We start from the raw sequence: 20,808 nt of genomic DNA on the forward strand, positions 1-20,808 counted from the left end.
TCCAACTTAAAGGTGTTCTTAGGAACCCACCTGGTTTAACCATTCAGCCGTCCCCGCAACAAGGTACGGGGTTGATGTTTCTCAACTGTAGCTATAGTCCTGCGTGAGCCCAAGACATTTTCCAAATTACTTAATCCTCATGGGATTTTAAGACGGAGCTTGCCTTATTTGGGGTGACTCAGAAGTGAGGAAAATGAAGTCACTGAAAATTGTCCATGAGGACCACAGGACAGACTGGTCCCGGAGCACTCCCTCATGGCTTCGTGGCCTTGTGAAACCGTTGACTCAGGGAGGATCTTGCTCCTCACGTTCTCCTCTCTGAGGGTTTGCTCTCCTATTTCAGAAGTCACTCATCTCACCCACAAGTCTGCTTGGCCATCGTTTCAGGGCTGAAGAGGAGGAGGGGTTGGAGCTTAAAAAACCTTCGCTGTCCCAGCACCCAGCAGCACCTGGGCTAGTGACCCTCCCTTTAAACATGATATTCTTATTAAAATAGCTTTTTCCTTTCAATTCTTTTTCAAATTCATTATACAAAATAGCATCCTGAAAGATGTTCTGATTATACTGTAATCAGAACTCTCTTATACTGTAATGAGGAAGAACGCTGTATAGAGATTTGTACAGATTTTAAACATCAAATACAGGGGAAGGAATAGAGGGGAAAAATGAGAAGGTAACAGAATGCAGAAGGAATACAAAGAACAGAATGTTAAAGGCTATGTCTTTGCAAGATGTTATAACCATTGGCTGCCAACAGGCAGAAAGAACAAAGACTTAAAATGGGCTTGTCAGGCAATGGTACTCAACTGATTGTTGAGATTTACCCTGACTTTTAGGTTTGAAGACGCCAGCCCTTTCAAGATTTTTGGAGAACCTGAGGCAGGACTAGTAATAATCAAAATAATGAAGGAATTAGTTAATCTCTGGTGTACAACTATCTCCTCTTTTGTACCCTTCCCAGCTCCCCCTCTCTCTTCTAGTATTTCTAGCTCTTTCCAAATACCTAGCTTGTGCTTATCTTTAAGGGTCCCTTGACCTAAGTAAGCTTTCATCCATTGATAGAACATCCCACCGTTAAATCTTCCCATCCCAGATGTTAGGAGAGGTGTTTTAAAGTAGGTTGTACCAGTCTCTCATCCTTCAGATCATGCCATGTATGTGCTCTCTGCATGAGTACGTAAAAACATGCTTGACTACAAAGTAAAGTCTGATTGCTTCCTGCTACTACACTAATCTTACTTCCTTGCCTCTTTGGTATCTCCTCTGAATGTCCATCACCTCTGCTTCATCATCACGACTTTCTTGCAGTTCGCAAAAATAAATTCAACAATTGTCTAGCACTTAACGTTTCATCAGGAATGACACAATTGCTCTATGTTTCTCTGAAACTACAACATTTAGTAAAATCATCTATTTAAATGATTTCCCCTTTAAGCTACTTTACTCTGAAAGTATTTTATTTTATTTTATTTTTGCAAGTGAGAGGGAGAGAGATCATGCACATGCAAGAGCATGAGCAGGGAGAGGAGCAGAGGGAGAGGGAAAAGCAGACTCTCTGCTGAGCAGGGAGCCCCATGTTGGACTTGATCCCAGGACCCCAGGATCATGACCTGAGCTGAAGGCAGACACTTAACCGACCAAACCACCAGATGCCCTGAAAGTATTTTATTTTTTCAGAAATGAAGTTACTATAAACCTGTTTAACAGGGATCTTTCTCTTTATTGCTCTGGGGATCTAACCCTAAAATATCTGCATTGTTTGGTCTTTGTTATGGTTTTACAAGTTAGTTATTATTATACTGTTATCATTTTTCAGGGCTACCAATTTTTACAATGTTCTGAAATATGATGAGGTAGAATATAGATTATTCACTTGAGACATGCTGTAACTTGGCTTTTTCTATTGTCTTTGTTTTTCATGTGTTTCCTAATACAGATGACATTATAATCCTTAAAAAGTTAGAAAGTAAAAACACTGAATCAAAAAAGAATGGGACACAGAACCGTAAAAAAAAGAACCCAATTTCAAGACAGCGAGCAAATGCTCGTAGGCATCGCCGGCAAAGAGGTAAAGTATACTAAAAATCAAACAGCGCAAAGAATCTGAAATATTTGTGAATAACTAGGTAAGCAAATTCGCAAACTTGGAATGTATTCGAAAGTTGCATTATGTTGCTAGTTTTATTTTTCTTGGAACTGTAGGCATTTAAGGCTGGTAAGTATTTATGCCATGACAAATGAAAACAGTTTTAAAAATTTATATGTGTTTCTTCCATAAGGGAGAGCAGGATGACAATGACAAATGTTTTATACCTGTTCACAAGCCTGCCTGGTTGGTCCAGTTCCATCCTTAGGAGGCAATACAGGAGGTGTAAGAGCATGGTTAATAATCTGGGCACCATGGCCTCCCCATTTTGAAACAACAAATACTGTACGGCAGAGTACAGAGCATGAAGAAAGCCTTTTTTTTTATATTTCTAATCCGATGGGTCACTGCAGTCTGCATACACTGTGCTGCAGACTGCCGTTGTAGAGATCTTCCCAACAATTAAGGCTCTCCATGGTTTAGTCAGCTAGCTGGAATAATCTTGACAGTGTGCATTCTATTCCAAGTCCCTGCCAGTTGCACATCCCCTGCCCCCTGCCAGTTGCGCATCCCCTGCCCCCCGCCCCAGCTTCATTATAGTCCTTGTTTGAATCCTTCAGTGGCTTAGCGGGTTCTGAGAAAAGGAGGGATAGTGGTTATTACAGGAACGAAGCTGCTAGGAATGGTGAGGTGGCCTATTCTCATATTTCTTTTTTTTTAATTTATTTTAGAGAGATAGCACGCAGTTGGGGAGGAGTGGAGGGAGAGGGACAAGCAGAGTCTGCTCTGAGCACATACCCCAGTGTGGGGCTTGAGCCCACAACCCTGAGATCATGACCTGAGCCAAAACCAAGAGTCAGATGCTTAACAGGCTGAGCCACCCACGTGCCCCTCCCCATTCTCATGTTTGTAACTAAACATACATTTGATCTTTGTGGGCCTTTTGGAGATCCATCTTCTTTATTTCTTAAACTATCTTTACACCCAAATCAAAGCAGACAACTGAGGCAAATATTCACATGATTAATACAAAGCAGACAGTTTTTCTCCATCTCTTTTCTTTCTAGTAGATAAAAGATATGCCCCAACTTTGTTGACGTATGAAAACAAATTTGAGGTATTGTATACAAAGAAGACTTCTATATTAAGGTATGCGAATAGAAACAGTATGGCAAAAACTTAGAATTTGGTGAGACTCTCAGATGATATCAGACTAATGAAATGTCAAGTTTGCAAAACCCAGTGAATAGCCTTAAAGCAGTGAGATCACAGATAATACTTCTGAGAGATATGTTGAATTTACTGACATATTCTGAAAATACGGAAAATAATTATTTTTCAAAGGATACTCAAGATTCAGATTCCTTGAGGAAGGAAATGATACAAAACCGTACCAAGAACCTTCTGGATTCAAGCCTGGACAAAGCTCTTTAAACAAGCAGCCTGTAAATAAGCAGGTAAATAAACACTGAGAATTAACCGATATAAGAGGTCCTAAATTTAATATAATTCTTAATATTAAGTAAGGATTATTTTAAATTCCATTGAGAGTGGAGGTTGTTTCTTAGTATTCCCTCCTGGTGCCTTGAACAGTTCGGAGAACTGTTTAGTTTATAAAAATAGGGGCAATGAAGTTCTAAAAAACATTGCCCATAGAAATGGCTTTGACAAAATATTATATTTGTTTTGCAAAATTGTGATTCTTTGCAGGAGAAGTGCAATGAAAATTCTAAGTCCCAAGCAGAGAGGAGTGGAAGCCAGTCAGAAGGGAACCAGAATCAATTGGAAGGATCTCAAGGCCAATCATCAGAAAATCGACATCATTCAGAGAGATCTCGTGGCCAGTCAGAGAGTTCTTGTGGCCAGTCAGAGAGTTCTCAGGGCCAGTCGGAAAGATCTCATGGCCAGTCGGAAAGATCTCATGGCCAGTCAGAAAGATCTCATGGCCAATCAGAGAGTTCTCATGGCCAATCAGAGAGTTCTCATGGCCAATCAGAGAGTTCTCGTGGCCAGTCAGAGAGATCTCGTGGCCAGTCAGAGAAATCTCAAGGCCAGTCAGAGAGATCTCAAGGCCAGTCAGAGAGATCTCGTGGTCTGTCAGAGAGTTCTTGTGGCCAGTTGGAGAGATCTCCAGGCCAATCTGAGAGATCTGGTGGCCAGTCCGAGAGATCTCGTGGCCAGTCCGAGAGTTCTCATAGCCAGTCCAAGAGTTCTTGTAGCCAGTCCAAGAGTTCTCATAGCCAGTCCGAGAGTTCTCGTGGCCAGTCTGAGAGATCTCGTGGCCAGTCTGAGAGATCTCGTGGCCATCCCGAAAGATCCCAGGGCCAATCGGAGAGATCTCGTGGCCAGTCAGAGAGATCTCGTGGCCAGTCAGAGAGATCTCGTGGCCAGTCAGAGAGATCTCATGGCCAGTCAGAGAGATCTCGTGGCCAACCGGAAAGGTCTCGTGGCCAACCAGAGAGATCTCGTGGCCAATTAGAGAGGGCTCATGGCCAGTCAGAGAGAGCTCATGCCCAAACAGAAAGATCTCGTGGCTACACAGAAAGATCTCGTGGCTACACAGAAAGATCTCATGGCTATAGAGAGAGATCGCGGGGCTACCAAGAGAGATCTCGTGGCTATAGAGAGAGATCTCACGGTTATACAGAGAGATCTCGTGGCTACACAGAGAGATCTCATGGCTACACAGAGAGATCTCGTGGCTACACAGAAAGATCTCATAGCCAATTAGAGAGATCTCGTGGCCACACAGAAAGATCTCATAGCCAATTAGAGAGATCTCATGGCCACACAGAAAGATCTCATGGTCACTCAGAAAGATCTCATGTTCCATCAGGGAGATCTCATGTCCTATCAGGGAGATCTCATGTCTTATCAGAGAGATCTCATGCCCCATCAGGGAGATCTCATGTCCTATCAGGGAGATCTCATGTCTTATCAGGGAGATCTCATGTCTTATCAGAGAGATCTCATGTCTCATCAGAGAGATCACATGCCCCATCAGGGAGATCTCATGCCCCATCAGGGAGATCTCATATCCTATCAGGAAGATCTTATGGCCAATCAGGGGGATATCGAAGACATTCACCAACAGAAAGAGTCAAAACATCACCCAAAACTGAATCTGATTTTGACAGGTAAAAACATAATAAATACTTAATCATTAGTATAATGTGTTGAGTAATGTGGAAATGTAAGGGCATGCTTCTTTTTTATAGATCCATATTTTAGTGTCTAAATAGGTTTTTGTAACAGACGTTGTATTGAGACTGAGATATTAGTAGAATGGAGATAACATATACATGGCATCAATTATCTTTCAACTTGCTGACTACCTCTCCTATCATCCAGTTTTCCAGTGGGCCCTCATGAACTTGTTACATCTAGGTTGGCTTTCCCTGGCGGAGCCCCATTTACTCAGCCTTTCCTACTAAGCCTTCCCCACAATAAAAATATATTGACTCAGTGTCCCATTCCCTTTAAAACTTCCAGCTTGTTAGGCTGGCTAATCTAACAACAAACTGTGCTAGATTCGATAGTACATCTTCTCTGATAATGAATTTCTGTGCTTCTTTCCTCTGTCTCCTTCCTAGAGAGTATTCTGAGTTCTCAGCACACAAATGATCGTTGTATCTTTCGGCAGCTGAACTTTTCTGTTTTCTTCCAATCAGACCGTAGGAGAGCATGTTATTCTATGCATAGATGCAACACTAACCTTCTGAATATATTTTGAATATATTGTGTATATTTACTGTTACCGGATAAAACTGTTAGGCTAGGTCTGTCTGCCCTGGGTGGGGCCCGTGGTGGGGAAAGTAATTTAATAGTATTGCAAATTGGTTGAGTTTCAAAAACCACAAGACATCTTTATTATGATTAACTAGGTAATTGAGTAAAAGTTTATTTTTAGTTCAAAGTCCTCAGTAATTGCTTTCAGTTTGCATTGCCTATAAACTTCTAGTCAAGTATTATGGAACATATTAACAACTGCATGGAATTACTAGTTTTAGCTAAAAAATGATTTCCAAAATGTATGTGTGGGTTATTGTGTATATAGACAATGTCTGATGTAGGCACCATTTTAATGCTAAAGGCCCCATCCTACTTACATTAACAGTATACAAATAATTTGCTATAAAAAATTAAAATTTAACACTGATGACATGTAGTTAATATTTCTGCATTTCTCAGGGATTTTCATGTTTTACTTCATTTTATACAGTAATTTTTGTTTGTCAAATGGCATAATATTTCCCCTGAGGCCCAATGCCATTTTACATTTTAAAATGCAATGAACAATTCTGTTCATTTTTTTTCTCCTTTATCGTCTATTACTATGTTTTTTTGTAGTCTCAGCACAAATAAGTAGACTTGATCAGTTAAGGTTGAAGTTATCAAATGCTGAACTATTATAGAAGAATGAAAGAATGCATAAAGTACAGAAAATTAATATACTTTTATAATTGATCCCTTGGAGATGAATTCTTCTACTCCATAATTTTGCATTCTCATACTATACATAAGTTGACCAATTAGGTGTAATAATACTCTTCAGATCTGAAGTTGGCTTCTTCACCAAGTAGAAAATGAAGACTTCAGTGATTTCATGCCCTCAGACCAAATCTTCCTCTCAGGCCAGCTTCACCAGGAGCTAAAGACAAACCAGAAGTTCTCTGTATATTTCTGCCTTAAACAAGCCACCAATGTAGCAGCCCAGTGTGGTCTAAATAAAAGTAGTTGTGCAAATAATCTGGAATAAAGAATGATAGAATATTCAGAATATTATTTATTTATGGAGATTTACAATAACTTTTTTCAATTTTGAAAAAGCACTATGATTCTCAAAAACTCTAAACAGAATTTATTGTAAACAAGGTGTGGATTTGGATGTTTCACACCTCCAAAATACTGGATTTCAGCTTTTGCTCCTTTTTCCTGATACAGTTATGATATCCAGAGACAGATGCCTGCCTTGGCCAGGAAAGTGGTGTGTAAATAGAGAAGCAAAGCAGAACAAAAACTGTCTTTTGTACTCTCCACTAAATAATTTACATGAAATGAATGGCAAAATGCGCATTTCTTTACATTAGTTGGGCTGTCGCCCAGACAAAGCTTTTCTAAGCACAGATAACAGCTTCAGAGGAAATGAGGTACTTAGTTTTGGAGTGCTTGCCATTTAAACTCCAATTATAGAGTGACAACTGACATCTTACTACCACACCAGCATTCCAAGTAATTCTTGCAACAGATTCAAACCTGAGTACAACTGACAAATCAATTTTGGGTCTAGAATCTCTAATTTACTATGTATTGCTCTAAAAACAGAGGTCCTCTCAGACCGATTGATTTCCCTCTCTGTATTCCCAAATTCTTCACTACTCCCTAGCTCTGTTTGTTACCCGGTTGTTAGTATTTTTCTTATTTCTTGAAAGAAGATGCCAGTGAGAATCTGATCTGTGTTTTTTTAATGAAAGGCTCCTAATGGAGTATAAGTAGCATGGGTGAGTGGAAACAACATAAGAATATGAAGACATGGCTTTGTGTCCCAATTCTGTCACTAAATATATCAAGTAAATTATTTACTCTTTCTGGATCTCAATCTCCTATTATGTGAAAGGAGAAATTTGGACTATGTGACAGGATCTATGGCAACTGGCAACATCTTAAGAGTTCATGAGTTTCATCGTTTTAATTTTTTATTTTATTTTTATATTTTTTTAAGATTTTATTTATTTATTTGACAGAGAGAGGGAGAGATCACAAGTAGGCAGAGATGCAGGCAGAAAGAGAGGTGGGAAGCAGGCTCCCCGCTGAGCAGAGAGAGCCCGATGTGGGGCTCAATCTCAGGACCCTGAGATCATGACCTGGGCTGAAGGCAGAGGCTTTAACCCACTGAGCCACCCAGGCGCCCCTTATTTTTATTTTTTTAAAGATTTTATTTATTTATTTGACAGACAGAGATACAAGTAGGCAGAGAGGCAGGCAGAGAGAGAGATGGGGGAAGCAGGCTCCGCACTGAGCAAAGAGCCTGATGCGGGGCTCGATCCCAGGACCCCGGGATCATGACCCAAGCCCAAAGCAGAGGCTTTAACCCACTGAGCCACCCACGCGCCCCTCATCTTTTTATTTTAAAAAATTGTAAAAAACAACATGAAGTTTACCATCTTAATCACTTTCAAGCATACATTCGAGTGACTTTAAGTATAGTCACAATGTTGTGAAACATATCTGTGCAGCTTCTTCATTTCACAAAATGGAAACTCTGTACCCATTGAATAATAACTTCCCATTTTCCCTCTATCCCTAACGCATGGTAACTACCATTTTCCTTGCTGTTTCTGTGACTTTGACTGCTTTAGATACCTCCTGCGTGTGGAATCATGTAGTATTTGTTTTTTTGTGACTGGCTTATTTTACCTAGCATGATATTCTCAAGGTTCATCTGTGTGGTAGCATGTGACAGGATTTGCTTCCTTTTAAAGGCTGAAAGATATTCCATTGCGTGTATATATCACACTTTATTTATCCATCAATGGACATTGGGGTTGCTTCTACCTCTTCAAATAAACTCTCTACCCCCCTCCCCTTTTGGGATTCTCGTAATGCGTATGTTGGCCCTCTTGATAATGTACCATAAATCCCTTGGACTCTTTTTTCATTTTTCTTCGTTTGTATCTGTTTTCGCGCCTCCAAATCAGTGATTTCCAATGACCTGTCTTCTAGTTTGCTGGTTCTTTTTTCTGCCGAATCCAATCTCCTGCAGAAACCCTCTAACGAATTTTTCATTTCGGTTATATTTTTCAGATCCAGAGTTTGTTCGGTTATTTTTTATAGTCTCTTGTTTCCTGGCTGATGTTCTTATTTTGTTCATGCACCATTTTCCTGATTTCCTTTAGTCATGTACCTGTGTTCTCTTTTAGCTCATTGAGCATTTTTATGACCATTATTTTAAATTCTTTGTCAGGTAGTTCATAGATCTGCATTGCTTCAAGGCTGATTTCTGCTGTCTTATTTTGTTCCTTTGATTGGACCAGGTTTCTGTTTCTTTGTATGTCTTATGCTTTTGGCTGAGATTTGGGCTTTTTTGTGTGTGTGTGTGATTTTTTTTGTTTATTTGAGAGAGAGGGAGCACAAGCACCACAAGCACAGGGAGACACAGGCAGAGGGAGAGGGAGAAACAGACTCCCTGCTGAGCAGGTAGGCGGATGCAGGGCTTGATTCCAGGACCCTGGGATCATGACCTGAGCTAAAGGCAGGCAGACGCTTCACCGACTGAGCCCCCCAGGCACCCCAAGGAATTTGGGCGTTTGAAATAATAAACATCTTCCCTAGTTTTTTAATACTGGCTTCATGCAGAGGAAGACCGCCAATCTACTGTCTGGGGACTCTAGCACCTTTCAGACCTTTTATAATCTTGCACCGCTTGGCATCTGCCTACAGAACTGCAGCTCTGCTGTGCTGGTTACTTCTGTTTTCAGTAGCTTCCAAACTCTGGCACCGGTCCCACGAATGTTCTGAATCCGGTGAGACAAAAACCAGTCCCTCAGGCAGCCCCCAGAGAAACCAGAACATTGCAGACATGGTCCACTTCTAGTTTCCATCCCAAGGGAGGAGCCCTCGTATGGGTTTTTCTTATCCCCAATTGCTCTCTGCTGGAGGCATAGGGGGAGGGACACAAATGGGCACATTAAATGTTGTGAATATTCCTACCCTATTCCCTGGAATCCCTTCTTGGTTTTATAATGGCCTGGGTGCTGTAGCTTCTCAGCTGGTCTCTAGAGTTCTCATAGAGACATTCTAGTCTATATATAGCTTTTAATTCAGTGTTATCTCTCAGGCAAGGAGGGCCTATAGCTTCCTAGTCTGCTGTTGTCTTAGTCTGCTTGGGCTGCCATGGCAAAATACCTCAGACTGGGTGGTTTAAATGACAGGAATCTATTTCTTCCAGTTCTGGAGGCTGGAAGTCTGGCATCAGGGCACTAGCATGGCAGGAGTCTGGTGAGGGCTTTCTTCCTGTCTTGTATCCAGCCACCTCTCTCTGTGTTCTAACGTGGTGGAGAGAGAGCAAACTGATCTCTTCCTCTTCTTATAAGGACACTAATCCCATCATGGGGCCCTGGCCTCATGACCTCGTCTAATCTTAATTACTTACCAAACGACCTCTGTTCCACATACCATCACATTGGGGGTTAGGGTTTCAATTCAGGAATTTTGAAGAAACAAAGCATTGAGTCTCTAAGTATCATCTTGCTGACATCACTCCTGAGGAAAATTTAAACAAAAATAGTCACCCAAATGCCTGATTAACTTCTGATCTTTGTTATGCATGTGGTAAGTAATAATTCACACCTAAGCTGAAAAATCACTTATCAAAACACTCTTTTGTATTTTAATTGTATCTAGTATTCTGTCTTAGATCAGATGTTGAAATATGCATAATAAAATAATATTGCTTGAAAACATACATTTTACTTAATTTCTTTGAAAATAAAAGTTTGCCTTTTAAATTATCAACGTTTATGATTTGTATCAGGTTTTTAATAATGAAAAGAAGGAACGAATACTTCCAGAAGCAAACGCGTCAAAGACATGATCAAATGGACAAGAATCGAAGGGTAACTATCTGTGCTTTCAATTTTATAGCTCAGAGTCTCCAATAGTTTTTTAATATCATTTTCATTTGAACAGGCTTTTCTTTTTGAAGCGGCTTTCCTTCTGGTAGTTAGTTTTGACATCTGCTTATACTGATGATTACTTTAATACATTGTTAAAGCCTTTTTATCAACAGCAATGTAGGAAGAAGCCGTGTATGCCACACATGTCGACTTGACATGAGTCAGGTATTTCCAGCCTTGTAGTATAATTGCTTGCAAAAGGTTTCTACTTCCGTTACCCTCATTCTACCTAACTTTATTGAACTTCTAAGTGGGCGCTAGCCACAAGGGAGATAAGATGATACAGGTAAGACTTTTTTTATTTTAAAGATTTTTATTTCTTTATTTGACAGAGAGAGAGAGCGCACAAGCAGGGGGAGTGAGAGAGGAAGTAGCCAGGCTCCCTGCTGAACAGGGAGTCCAATGCCATGCGGGGCTCAATTCCAGGATGCTGGGATCATGACCTGAGCCAAAGACAGACGCTTTACAGACAGCCACCCAGGCGCCCCACAAATAAAACTTATAGTAGAATGTATTACTTTTTTTTAAGTAGGCTCCACAACTAACATGGGTCTTGGACTCACGACCTTGAGATCAAGAGTCCCACGGTCTACCGACTGAGCCAGCCACATACCCCTATAGCATGTGTTATTTTTTTTTTTTTTTTTATTTGACAGAGAGAGATCACAGTAGACAGAGGCAGGCAGAGAGAGAGAGAGAGAGAGGGAAGCAGGCTCCCCACTGAGCAGAGAGCCCGATGCGGGACTCGATCCCAGGATCCTGAGATCATGACCCGAGCCGAAGGCAGCGGCTTAACCCACTGAGCCACCCAGGCGTCCCAGCATGTGTTATTTTAAATACTCTTTACAATCTTTAAATATTCTTTACTATCCCTAGGGTATTGTCTTTATTTTATTTATTATTTATTTGCTGAAATTCTATGAATAGCAGTTACAAGAAATGCTGTCTATTGACAATTAAATCTATTTTGTGGGAAACTTCCATCTTTAATACAGAGCCCATGTGTTTCACGTTAAGTATTTATTTATTTATTTTTAAAAGCTTTATTTATTTAAGTAATCTCTACACCCCACATAGGGCTTGAACTCACAACCCTGAGGTCAAGAGTCACATGCTCTTCTGACTGAGCCAGCCAGCTGCCCCTGACATAAACATTCTGTTGAGTAGATTTAGCTCCTACATAAAATACCTAATACTTATTCTTACACATGGCACTCTGGTATTTTTCCCAATACCTCTTTACCTATAGGAAAAGACAGGGTAGCTTAAATGACAGCATGTAAAGTGTTCTAGCCTGGGTCTCAGGGACGTGGCTTCCCTTCCTGGTTAATCTACTTACTAGCTGCATGTATGACCTTCTCCAAGTCCCCTCCTCTGCTCTCAATATTAGTTTTCTCCCCCGAGAAATAAGATTAGAATGAATGACATCTATGAGATAGCTAAAGAGAGCTAGGTGGTATGGTATGGTGACTAATGACAGGAGCTTTGGACTCTCGTTTGGATGAAATCATATCTAATCAATTTCAAGATACACTTTTTTTTTCAGGTTTTAATATCTCTGAAATCAGGTAGTGCCTTACATTCAATGATATACCATAGTTAAATTGAAAAGCTTTAAAGGATTTCTCAGTGATATGTAAAATGACAGCCCATTTTATAACCATGGTGTCAAATTGAATGAGACATTGTAGCTGAGGAAGCCCGAGGCAGTCACTTGGAGCCTGTTTTCTCAGCTATAAAATGGGAATAATATTGCTCTCCTACTTTGCAATGAGCCACCTAGGTGCCCTATCAACAGATTTTCAACACGAAGTAAAAATCTCAGCGAGGGATGCCTGGGTGACTCAGCTGGTTAAGCGTCTGCCTTTGGCTCAGGTCATGATCCCAGGGTCCTGGGATCCAGTCCCAAATCGGACTCTCTGCTCAGTGGGGAGCCTGCTCCTCCCTCTCCTTTTGCCTGCTGCTCTGCCTACTTGTGTCCTTTCTCTTTCTCTCTCTGTCAAATAAAATAAAAAATTTTAAATCCCCATGAGAATACAGGGGCAAATACGAATATTTTAAAAATAGGAACAAAATCTCTAATAGGCTTCCATATAGACACAGCTACAACCTCCTAAATGTTTCTGTTTGTCCATTATTTCTTGAACCTGACTTCAGTTCCTACCATTCTAATACATTTTTCTATCAAAAGATTTTTACTACTTCTTTGTTGTCACATTCGGTGGCCTTTTCTTACTCCCTTCTTTCTCTACTTCTTTATAGTATTTCTTCATTTCACACTTTTGAGCTCTTATTATATACCAGAAATGTGCTTGAGAAAAAATCCTTACTCCAAGAAAGAAAAAGAAGGAAAGAAGAGAGAGAAGGAAGGAGGGGTGGGGAGGGAGAGAGAGAGAGAGAGAGAGAGGGAGAGAGAGTGAGTATAGCAAAAATACCTAGATAGAGGTGGGCCCAAGGTACCAACCAGCTAGGGAGGTCAGAGAAGGCATCCGAGAGGAGAGAAAGTGCCTTGGGTCCTAGAGGCAGAGTAGAATTAAGCAAAGCAGAAAAGGTCGGAAAGGCATTCTAGTCAGAGGAAACATCATATACAAAGGAATAGAAGCGAAAGAAAGCCGGGCATGTTTGGCAAATCTCAGTTAGCTTCGTTTGACCAGCCTGCAGTAGTTTTCCAAACTTTGTACTGCAGCGTACTCGTGTTTTCGAAGCAGTGCCCTAGGGGCCAATGAAGGTAGTTTTGCTTTCCTGTATTTTGCATATCGGGGTACCTAAAAAGGCTTTGTTAGAACTCGGTAGTCTACCACTTAAAAAAAAAAAAAAAGTTTGAAAAAAATCACTGAGCTCAAGTGCAAGTGTGTGGGCAGAGCTATTGAGAGGCGAGTGTGAAGAGGTAGAGTGTCAGGACCCTGAGATCATGACCTGAGCTGAAGGCAGAGGCTTAACCCGCTGAGCCACCCAGGCGCCCCAAATCCCTTTCTTCTAATAGCTTCGAGTTGTAATTCCTGCTCCTTTTCCCCTAGCTCCATGGCTCCTATTCTCATTTCTCCTTTTTTGGCTTCTCTACCATCTTGTTAAGCTCCTGGGTAATCTGCTGTGATTGCCACTAGTTTGCATGTAAACTGTACCCCCATTCTAGGGGCATCCTTATCCTTCTTTAGTTCTTGTCAAGGACCCTATTAACTAGCGTAGCCATATGTGAGGCTCTGTTTCGCTCATGGAGTCATTGCCCTTAGACACACACGCATCTTGAATTCAGGGCTGCCTTCGTAATAGGTTTAGTTACGAACACTAATATGTGCTTCCAACTTGAACATGAACTTTCCAATAAGAGCATATTTGACCTGTAACCACCAACACTGAGAAATACCTTCACGTGTTATGGTCCTTTTAGAGCCTCCTGGCTTGATGGACTTTTTGGCTGCTATTACATTGTTTGTAAGGCTCTTAGTACCAAATCTGCTTGCAAACTAACTGTGGTTAGGATTGCATATAAAAAGAGCCAAACCACTAAATACCAGCTACACATAACTGGACGCACTGAAACCAGTTCAGCTGTGGAGTGATCTGGACCAATTAACATTTGAATGGAATGTTTTCATTATGCTTTGGTTAGTTTCATTGACCACATGTAGGTGTAACCTGTGTGGTCATTTACAAAGTCATTACAGGCATAAGGGATTTAAGCTAATTATTGGAAAAAATCCTAACTTGCCCATGAAATGTCTGATTAGGATACAGGTAAGATTTTCTAAAATTAAGTTATTAGGATAATACAGTTCTTCATCTCACTTAGCTATCTTTTTAGTTTTTTACATTTTTTTAAAGTAATCTTTATACCCAAAGTGGGGTTCAAATTTACAACCCCAGAACAAGAGTCACTGGCTACTGATGGAGCCAGCCAGGCATTTTCCCCCCACCCCACACTTAGTTACCTTAAATACAGTCAAATCACAGTCTTATTAAAGAAAAGTTATAAGGACACATTGGTGTATTTTAGCTACAGTTATTATCTTTCTCCTAGATCAAGACAAGTACCATGGGGATCCAGACCACATCTAGATCTTAAAAATTTTCTTCTGGGTCTCTATGACCTATAAGGCCTTTGGGAAGACATCTGACTTTTCTGAATCTTCATTTCCTAATTTGCTATCTGCGGGGGTTGGACTGCTTAATCGCCAAGGGACCCCTGGCTTTGACATTCTTACATCTGTGAATAGGGGAGGAAAATCTGCAATTGAATGGTAGACCAAGGATCAAGCAAAGAGAATATTGTTACAGAAAATGTTAATTGAAGATGCAGAAAATAAGCACCTTGTGCTGAGGACAGAAGGCTTTTGCATGATTTATTTCAACTTTTCCCATTTAGATGTCACCAGAAGATGACCGCAGCGTCCGTGAAAATGATCGAAGACATGAAAGGTAATTGCTGATAGACGTCAGTACAATTAAATTTTGTTATTTTTAAGGGGAAAATGAAACAAAAACAAATACAGATAACTTACAGCAAGGGGCCTCTGATCCATAACAATTTCTGTTAACGATCCTAATATAGAACCAGAAAATTCCCGAGTAAAACTGCCCGGCTTGATTTTATGTTTATGTTTGAGATTTCCATGTTTCATTTTGCTATGGTGAGCATAAATGTCTTGAGGTTGTATCCTTTCTACTTAAAGCATGCAGGAATTATCTCCCTGAAGAATTCGGTGCCATGAAGATTCTTCTTCATTTTCAGTCTTAAGATTAAAGCCCTCTGCTCTTTATAATCAATACCAGATATACTAAGTAAATTTCAGTGTTCCACATGATCTTAGAAGTAGGCATAGAGGACTTTGCCAGGTGAAATTATCAGGAGCATTTGAATAGCCTTTCAGAGCTATAGCTGTGAAAGGAAAAGTGCTGTTATCCTCCCTTCAAAGGGGGTCTAACTAAGGACATCTGTGGAAGGGTTGAAATAGCTGTGGACATAGGAGCGGATTAATTATAATCGATGGCATTTACTGAGGGCCTGTTATGTGCAAGGCACTGTGCTAAGCCCTTTCACATTTGTGCTATAATTTAATCCCCAGCAATCCCGTGAGGTAGGTATGAACATTTCCATATTACAGATGAACAAAATAAACTCAATAGGGTATTTAACTTCCTCAAAACAGTACAACTACTAACATAATTCAAATTTTGAGTAATATATTCAAATTTGGTTTCTGTGGCTACAAAGCTGCGGGCTTTCTACTCTTCTTTATTTTTGAAAGAGATTTTTATTTATTTATTTGACAGGGAGAGAGCACCAGTAGAGGGGGGCAGCAGACAGAGAGAGGGATGAACAGGATCTCTGCTGAGCAAGGAGCAAGGAGCAAGGACCTGAGCTGAAGGCAGACGCCTAATGACTGGGCTGCCCAGGCGCCCCTCAGACATAGTTTTTTTGTTTTTTGTTTTTCTTTAAAGATTTTATTTATTTATTTGACAGACACAGATCACAAGTAGGCAGAGAGGCAGGCAGAGAGAGAGGAGGAAGCAGGCTCCCTGCTGAGCAGAGAGCCCGATGTGGGGCTCGATCCCAGGACCCTGGGATCATGACCTGAGCTGAAAGCAGAGGCTTTAACCCATGGAGCCACCCAGGCGCCCCTCAGACATAGTTTTTTAAAACTCTCTGGTCATATTTGAGTTCGCACACATCTCTGTCAGATATGACATTTCAAAACAAATATGACATTTCAGTCAATGTCTTGGAAATATAACCGATGTTTCTAATTGTGTCCTCTTACAAGAAGAACAGATTTTTTTTTTGAGATTTTATTTATTTTTTATTTTTAAATTTTTAAAAAGATTTTATTTATTTGACAGACAACACAAGCAGGAGGCACAACAGGCAGAGGAGGAGGGCGAAACAGGCTCCCCACTGAGGAGGGAGCCTGATGTGGGGCTCAATCCCAGGCCCTGGGATCATGACACCGAGCTGAAGGCAGGCGCTTAACTGACTGAGCCACCCAAGCGCCCCTATTTATTTATTTAGAGAGAGAGAAAGCCTGAGTAGAGGGTGGGGCAGAGCGAGAGGGAAAGGAGCAGACTCCTTGAGCGCAGAGCCCTGGGGGGTAGGGAGGGTGCTCAGTTCCACGACCCAGAGATCATGACCCAAGTAGAAATCAGGAGTCAGATGCTCAACCAACTGAGCTACCCAGGTGCCCCTCTACTCTTCCATAGTGTCTCTCCACCAGTACAGGTAAAGACAAGGTTCAATTCTTTAAAAGCCTAGCATATTAGTTTTCTATTGCTGCTTAAACAAATCACCACAAACCACTTAGAACAGCAATCCTTTATTATCTCCGAGTCCTACTGCTCAGATGTCCAGGTACGCTGGGCTGGTTTTCTACCTACGGCCTCCTGGAACTGAAATCCAATTGCTGGCCCTGGGCTGTACTCTTATCTGGAGGCCCTAGGGAAGAGTCCACTTCCAAGCTCACTTTAGTTATTGGAAAAATTTAGTTCCTAGAGGTTCTAGGAATGAGGTTTCTGTTTCCCTGCTGGCTGTCAGCCACGGGTCACCCTGCTTCTAGAGGCAGCCTGAATTCCTTTTCTTGTGGGGCCCTTTCCATCCTCAAACCAGCAACAACATGTCATGTCCTTCTCATTCTTTGTTGTTGCTGTTGTTGTTTTTTAAGATCTTATTTATTCATTATTATTTTTTTAAGATATTTATTTATTTATTTATTTATTTATTTTTAAGTAATCTCTACACCCAACATGGGACTTAAACTCACACCCGAGATCAACAGTCCATGCTCTACCACTTGAGTCAGCCAGGTGCCTCTCCTCTTTGAATCATCCTGACTTCTTCTTTTGCCGCATCTTTTGTTTTTCTCATATGATTAGATTAGGCCAGTCCAGATAAATCAGGATCATCTCCCTCTTTTTAGTCAGTTCCCTGATAACTTCAATTCCATGTACAAGGTCTCTTTTGCCATGGATGTGATTTCTCATCATATTCACGGTTCTGAGGTGACCCTTTGGGGATTATTTTTGGAATTTCGCCTACCATATCTAGAATATTACACTTACCCGCTTTTCAGATGAAGACTGTAATATATTCTGTGTTCAACACATCAAAAAAACATGTCCACGGTCTGTGGAATGTTGTCAAAGAAAAAGAAAGAGAAAGTATAACTAAGAGTTAATTAGCAAACCAGTATTTATTTAACTACTCAGTGCACTCTCTCTTTTTGCCAAATCAAACACGGGTTTTGGTCCAGTTGGGTCCTCAGAGTAATAGTATTTATAACCAGGAAAAAAGCAATAGTGAAAACAACACCTGACTTACTTAAAACTGCTGCGTACCAGGGCACGTGGTGGCTCAGTGGGTTAAAGCCTCTGCCTCCGGCTCGGGTCATGATCGCGGGGTTCTGGGACTGAGCCCCGCGTTGGGCTCTCTGCTCAGCAGGGAACCTGCTTTCCCCCACTTCTCTCTCCACCTGCCTCTCTGCCTACTTGTGATTTCTGTCAGATAAACAATAACAACAACAACAAAAAATCTTAAAAACTGCTGAGTACAGCAACTTAACTAATAATATCAAGATAACCACACAGCAGTCAGGCTTTTGTTGTTCTCTACGTCTCATAGAGTACGACTACATGCTCTGGTCTGAATGTTTGCGTGCCCCCAAAATTCATATGTTGAAATCCTGATGCCCCAGTGAAGGCGTTAGGAGTAGGGCCTTTGGGAAGTGATTAGATCGTAAAGGAGGAGCCAAGCTGGATTAGGGTTTTTATTTTTTTATTTTTATTTTTATTTATTTATTTATTTTAAAGATTTTATTTATTTATTTGACACAGAGAGAGAGATCACAAGTAGGCAGAGAGGCAGGCAGAGAGAGAAGGGGAAGCAGGCTCCCTGCTAAGCAGAGAGCACGATGTGGGGCTCGATCCCAGGACGCTGAGATCATGACCTGAGCCGAAGGCAGAGGCTTAACTCACTGAGCCACCCAGGCGCCCCTGGATTAGGGTTTTTATAAAAGAGACCCCGCAGAGCTCCCTGGTCCCTTCTACCACGGGAGGCCATAGCTAGAAGTTAGCAGTCTCTAGTCCAGAAGGGGGCATTTATCAGAACCTGATCGGCCCGCACCTCAATCCTCGACTTCCCAGCCTCCGGAACCATGAGAAATAGATGTTTGCTGCTGATAAGCCACCTGGTCTATTTACTTACAGTAGCCCAAACAGATGAAGACAAGACATGTGGTCAACATTCTCCCTTGAACTCTTCAGCCGTCCATTAAAAAAAAAAAAAAAAATCTTCTGTGCTGTTTATTTTCATGAAGGTCTGTTATAGCAAGAGCCCCACCTACCATCAGCCGTTCAGGAGGGGCTAGGTAGAGGATACCCTTGCAACATGGCAGAATGAGAATTTTAGGATAGCCGAGCTGCTTTTTGTCTTAATTTCTATGTATCCATGTGTTCTAGCTACTTTTATTTATTTATTTATTTTAAGATTTCACCTAGTCACTTGACAGAGAGAGCACAGCAGGAGGAACAACAGGCAGAAGGAGAGGGAGAAGCAGGCTAACTAAGCAGTGAGCCCAATGCGGGGCTGATCCCAGGACCCTGAGATCATGACCTGAGCTGAAGGCAGAGGCTTAACCCACTGAGCCACCCAGGCACCCCCTGGCTACTTTTTTAATAATAACTATTGAGATATAATTTTCATACCATAAAGTTCACCCACTTAGAGTATACAATTCAATGGCTTGTAGTATATTAACAGAATTATGTCATCATCACCGTAATCTAACTTTACAATGTTTTCATTATCCCCAAAAGAAATTCCTTGTACCCATTAGCAGTCATTCCCCATTAACTCCTTTCCGTCCCTCCTCCTGAACCCAAGGCAATTACTAATGTATTTTCTTTATATATGGATGATCTGGCTACTTTTGTTCCAAAGTGCTTATAGGAACAACCATCCTGAAATAACAGTAAAGCTTCTTTGGCGTTTAAATAGAAGCAAAACTCATCTAGTGGTTTTGAAGTAACAATATAAAAGAGGCTAGATTAAGGCACGCAGGTGATCCTCTTGGATACTATGCAAACATCCTTAGTTTCAATACTTGGAGTCTTTTTTTAAAAAGATTTATTTATTTATTTATTTATTTGAAAGAGAGCGAAAGTGGGGGGAGGAGTGGAGGGAGAGGGAGAGAAAATCTCAAGCAGACTCCCCACCAAGCATGGAGCCTGATGTGGGGCTCCATCCCAGCACCCTGAGATCACGACCTGAGCCAAAATCAAGAGTTAGCTGCTTAACCAACTGAGCCACCCAGGTGCCCTAGAATCTTTTTTTTTTTTTTAAGATTTATTTATTTGAGAGAGAGGAAGTGGGGGAGGGGCAGAGGGCGTCTTAAGCTGTGGAGCCTCTGTGCATGGAGACCCACATGGGGCTTGATCTCACCACCCTGAGATCATGACCCTGAGATCTGAACTTGAGCCAAAACCAGGAGTCAGACGTGTAACCTACTGTACCCCCCAGGAGAACACAGTACTTGGAATCTTAATACTAAAACGAACTTTGAAGATTCTTGAGTATACCTTTTTCATTATATAGCTGGTGGAAAAGAGACCTAGAAAGGCTAAATTGAAGGGCTCGAAGTTGCTCATCTAGATAGTGCCTGTCAAATATATTTTTATTAAGTATCATACTTAATTGACAGAAGCACGAGACGGGCTAAAACTTCAACTTCACTTCCAACAAGTAAAAAAACCTCAACCAAGAGTTCCCGGGAGCAGGCCAAAGGAAAATACCTGAAACTCAACTTTCGAGTGACTGGTAACCAGGTAATGTAATAGAATTGCAGCATAAGTTTGCCCATGGGATGTTCAAGAATCCATGTCTATGTTAAGTACATACAAGGGTTATCTTAACCAAAGCCTATCTGGAGCCCTTTAATACACAAGAAATGTCTTCCCTGTATTTCGCGTTTGTGAAAGACCTGAAGGTCAAGAAAATAAGCTGACCTCCATTACATTTTGTTAAAGTGAACTTAAGTCAAATGAAGATTTAGCTCAGTCTAC

General features: G+C 41.1%; 1 protein-coding gene across 1 annotated transcript; it reads left to right on the forward strand.

Annotated features, from left to right (window-relative positions):
• The first annotated feature begins 2,295 nt into the window (after positions 1-2,295).
• LUZP4 (leucine zipper protein 4) lies at positions 2,296-9,680 on the forward strand. Its single transcript, XM_032837146.1, is given in 7 exon segments — positions 2,296-2,332; positions 3,431-3,543; positions 3,797-4,140; positions 4,142-4,301; positions 4,352-4,726; positions 4,728-5,223; positions 9,565-9,680. Coding segments are annotated over 7 exon segments (1,641 nt in total).
• The last annotated feature ends 11,128 nt before the right edge of the window (positions 9,681-20,808 follow it).

Source organism: Lontra canadensis, unplaced genomic scaffold (assembly GCF_010015895.1).
Source record: "Lontra canadensis isolate GAN:19392208 unplaced genomic scaffold, GSC_riverotter_1.0 scaffold96, whole genome shotgun sequence".
NCBI classification, from domain to species: Eukaryota; Metazoa; Chordata; class Mammalia; order Carnivora; family Mustelidae; genus Lontra; species Lontra canadensis.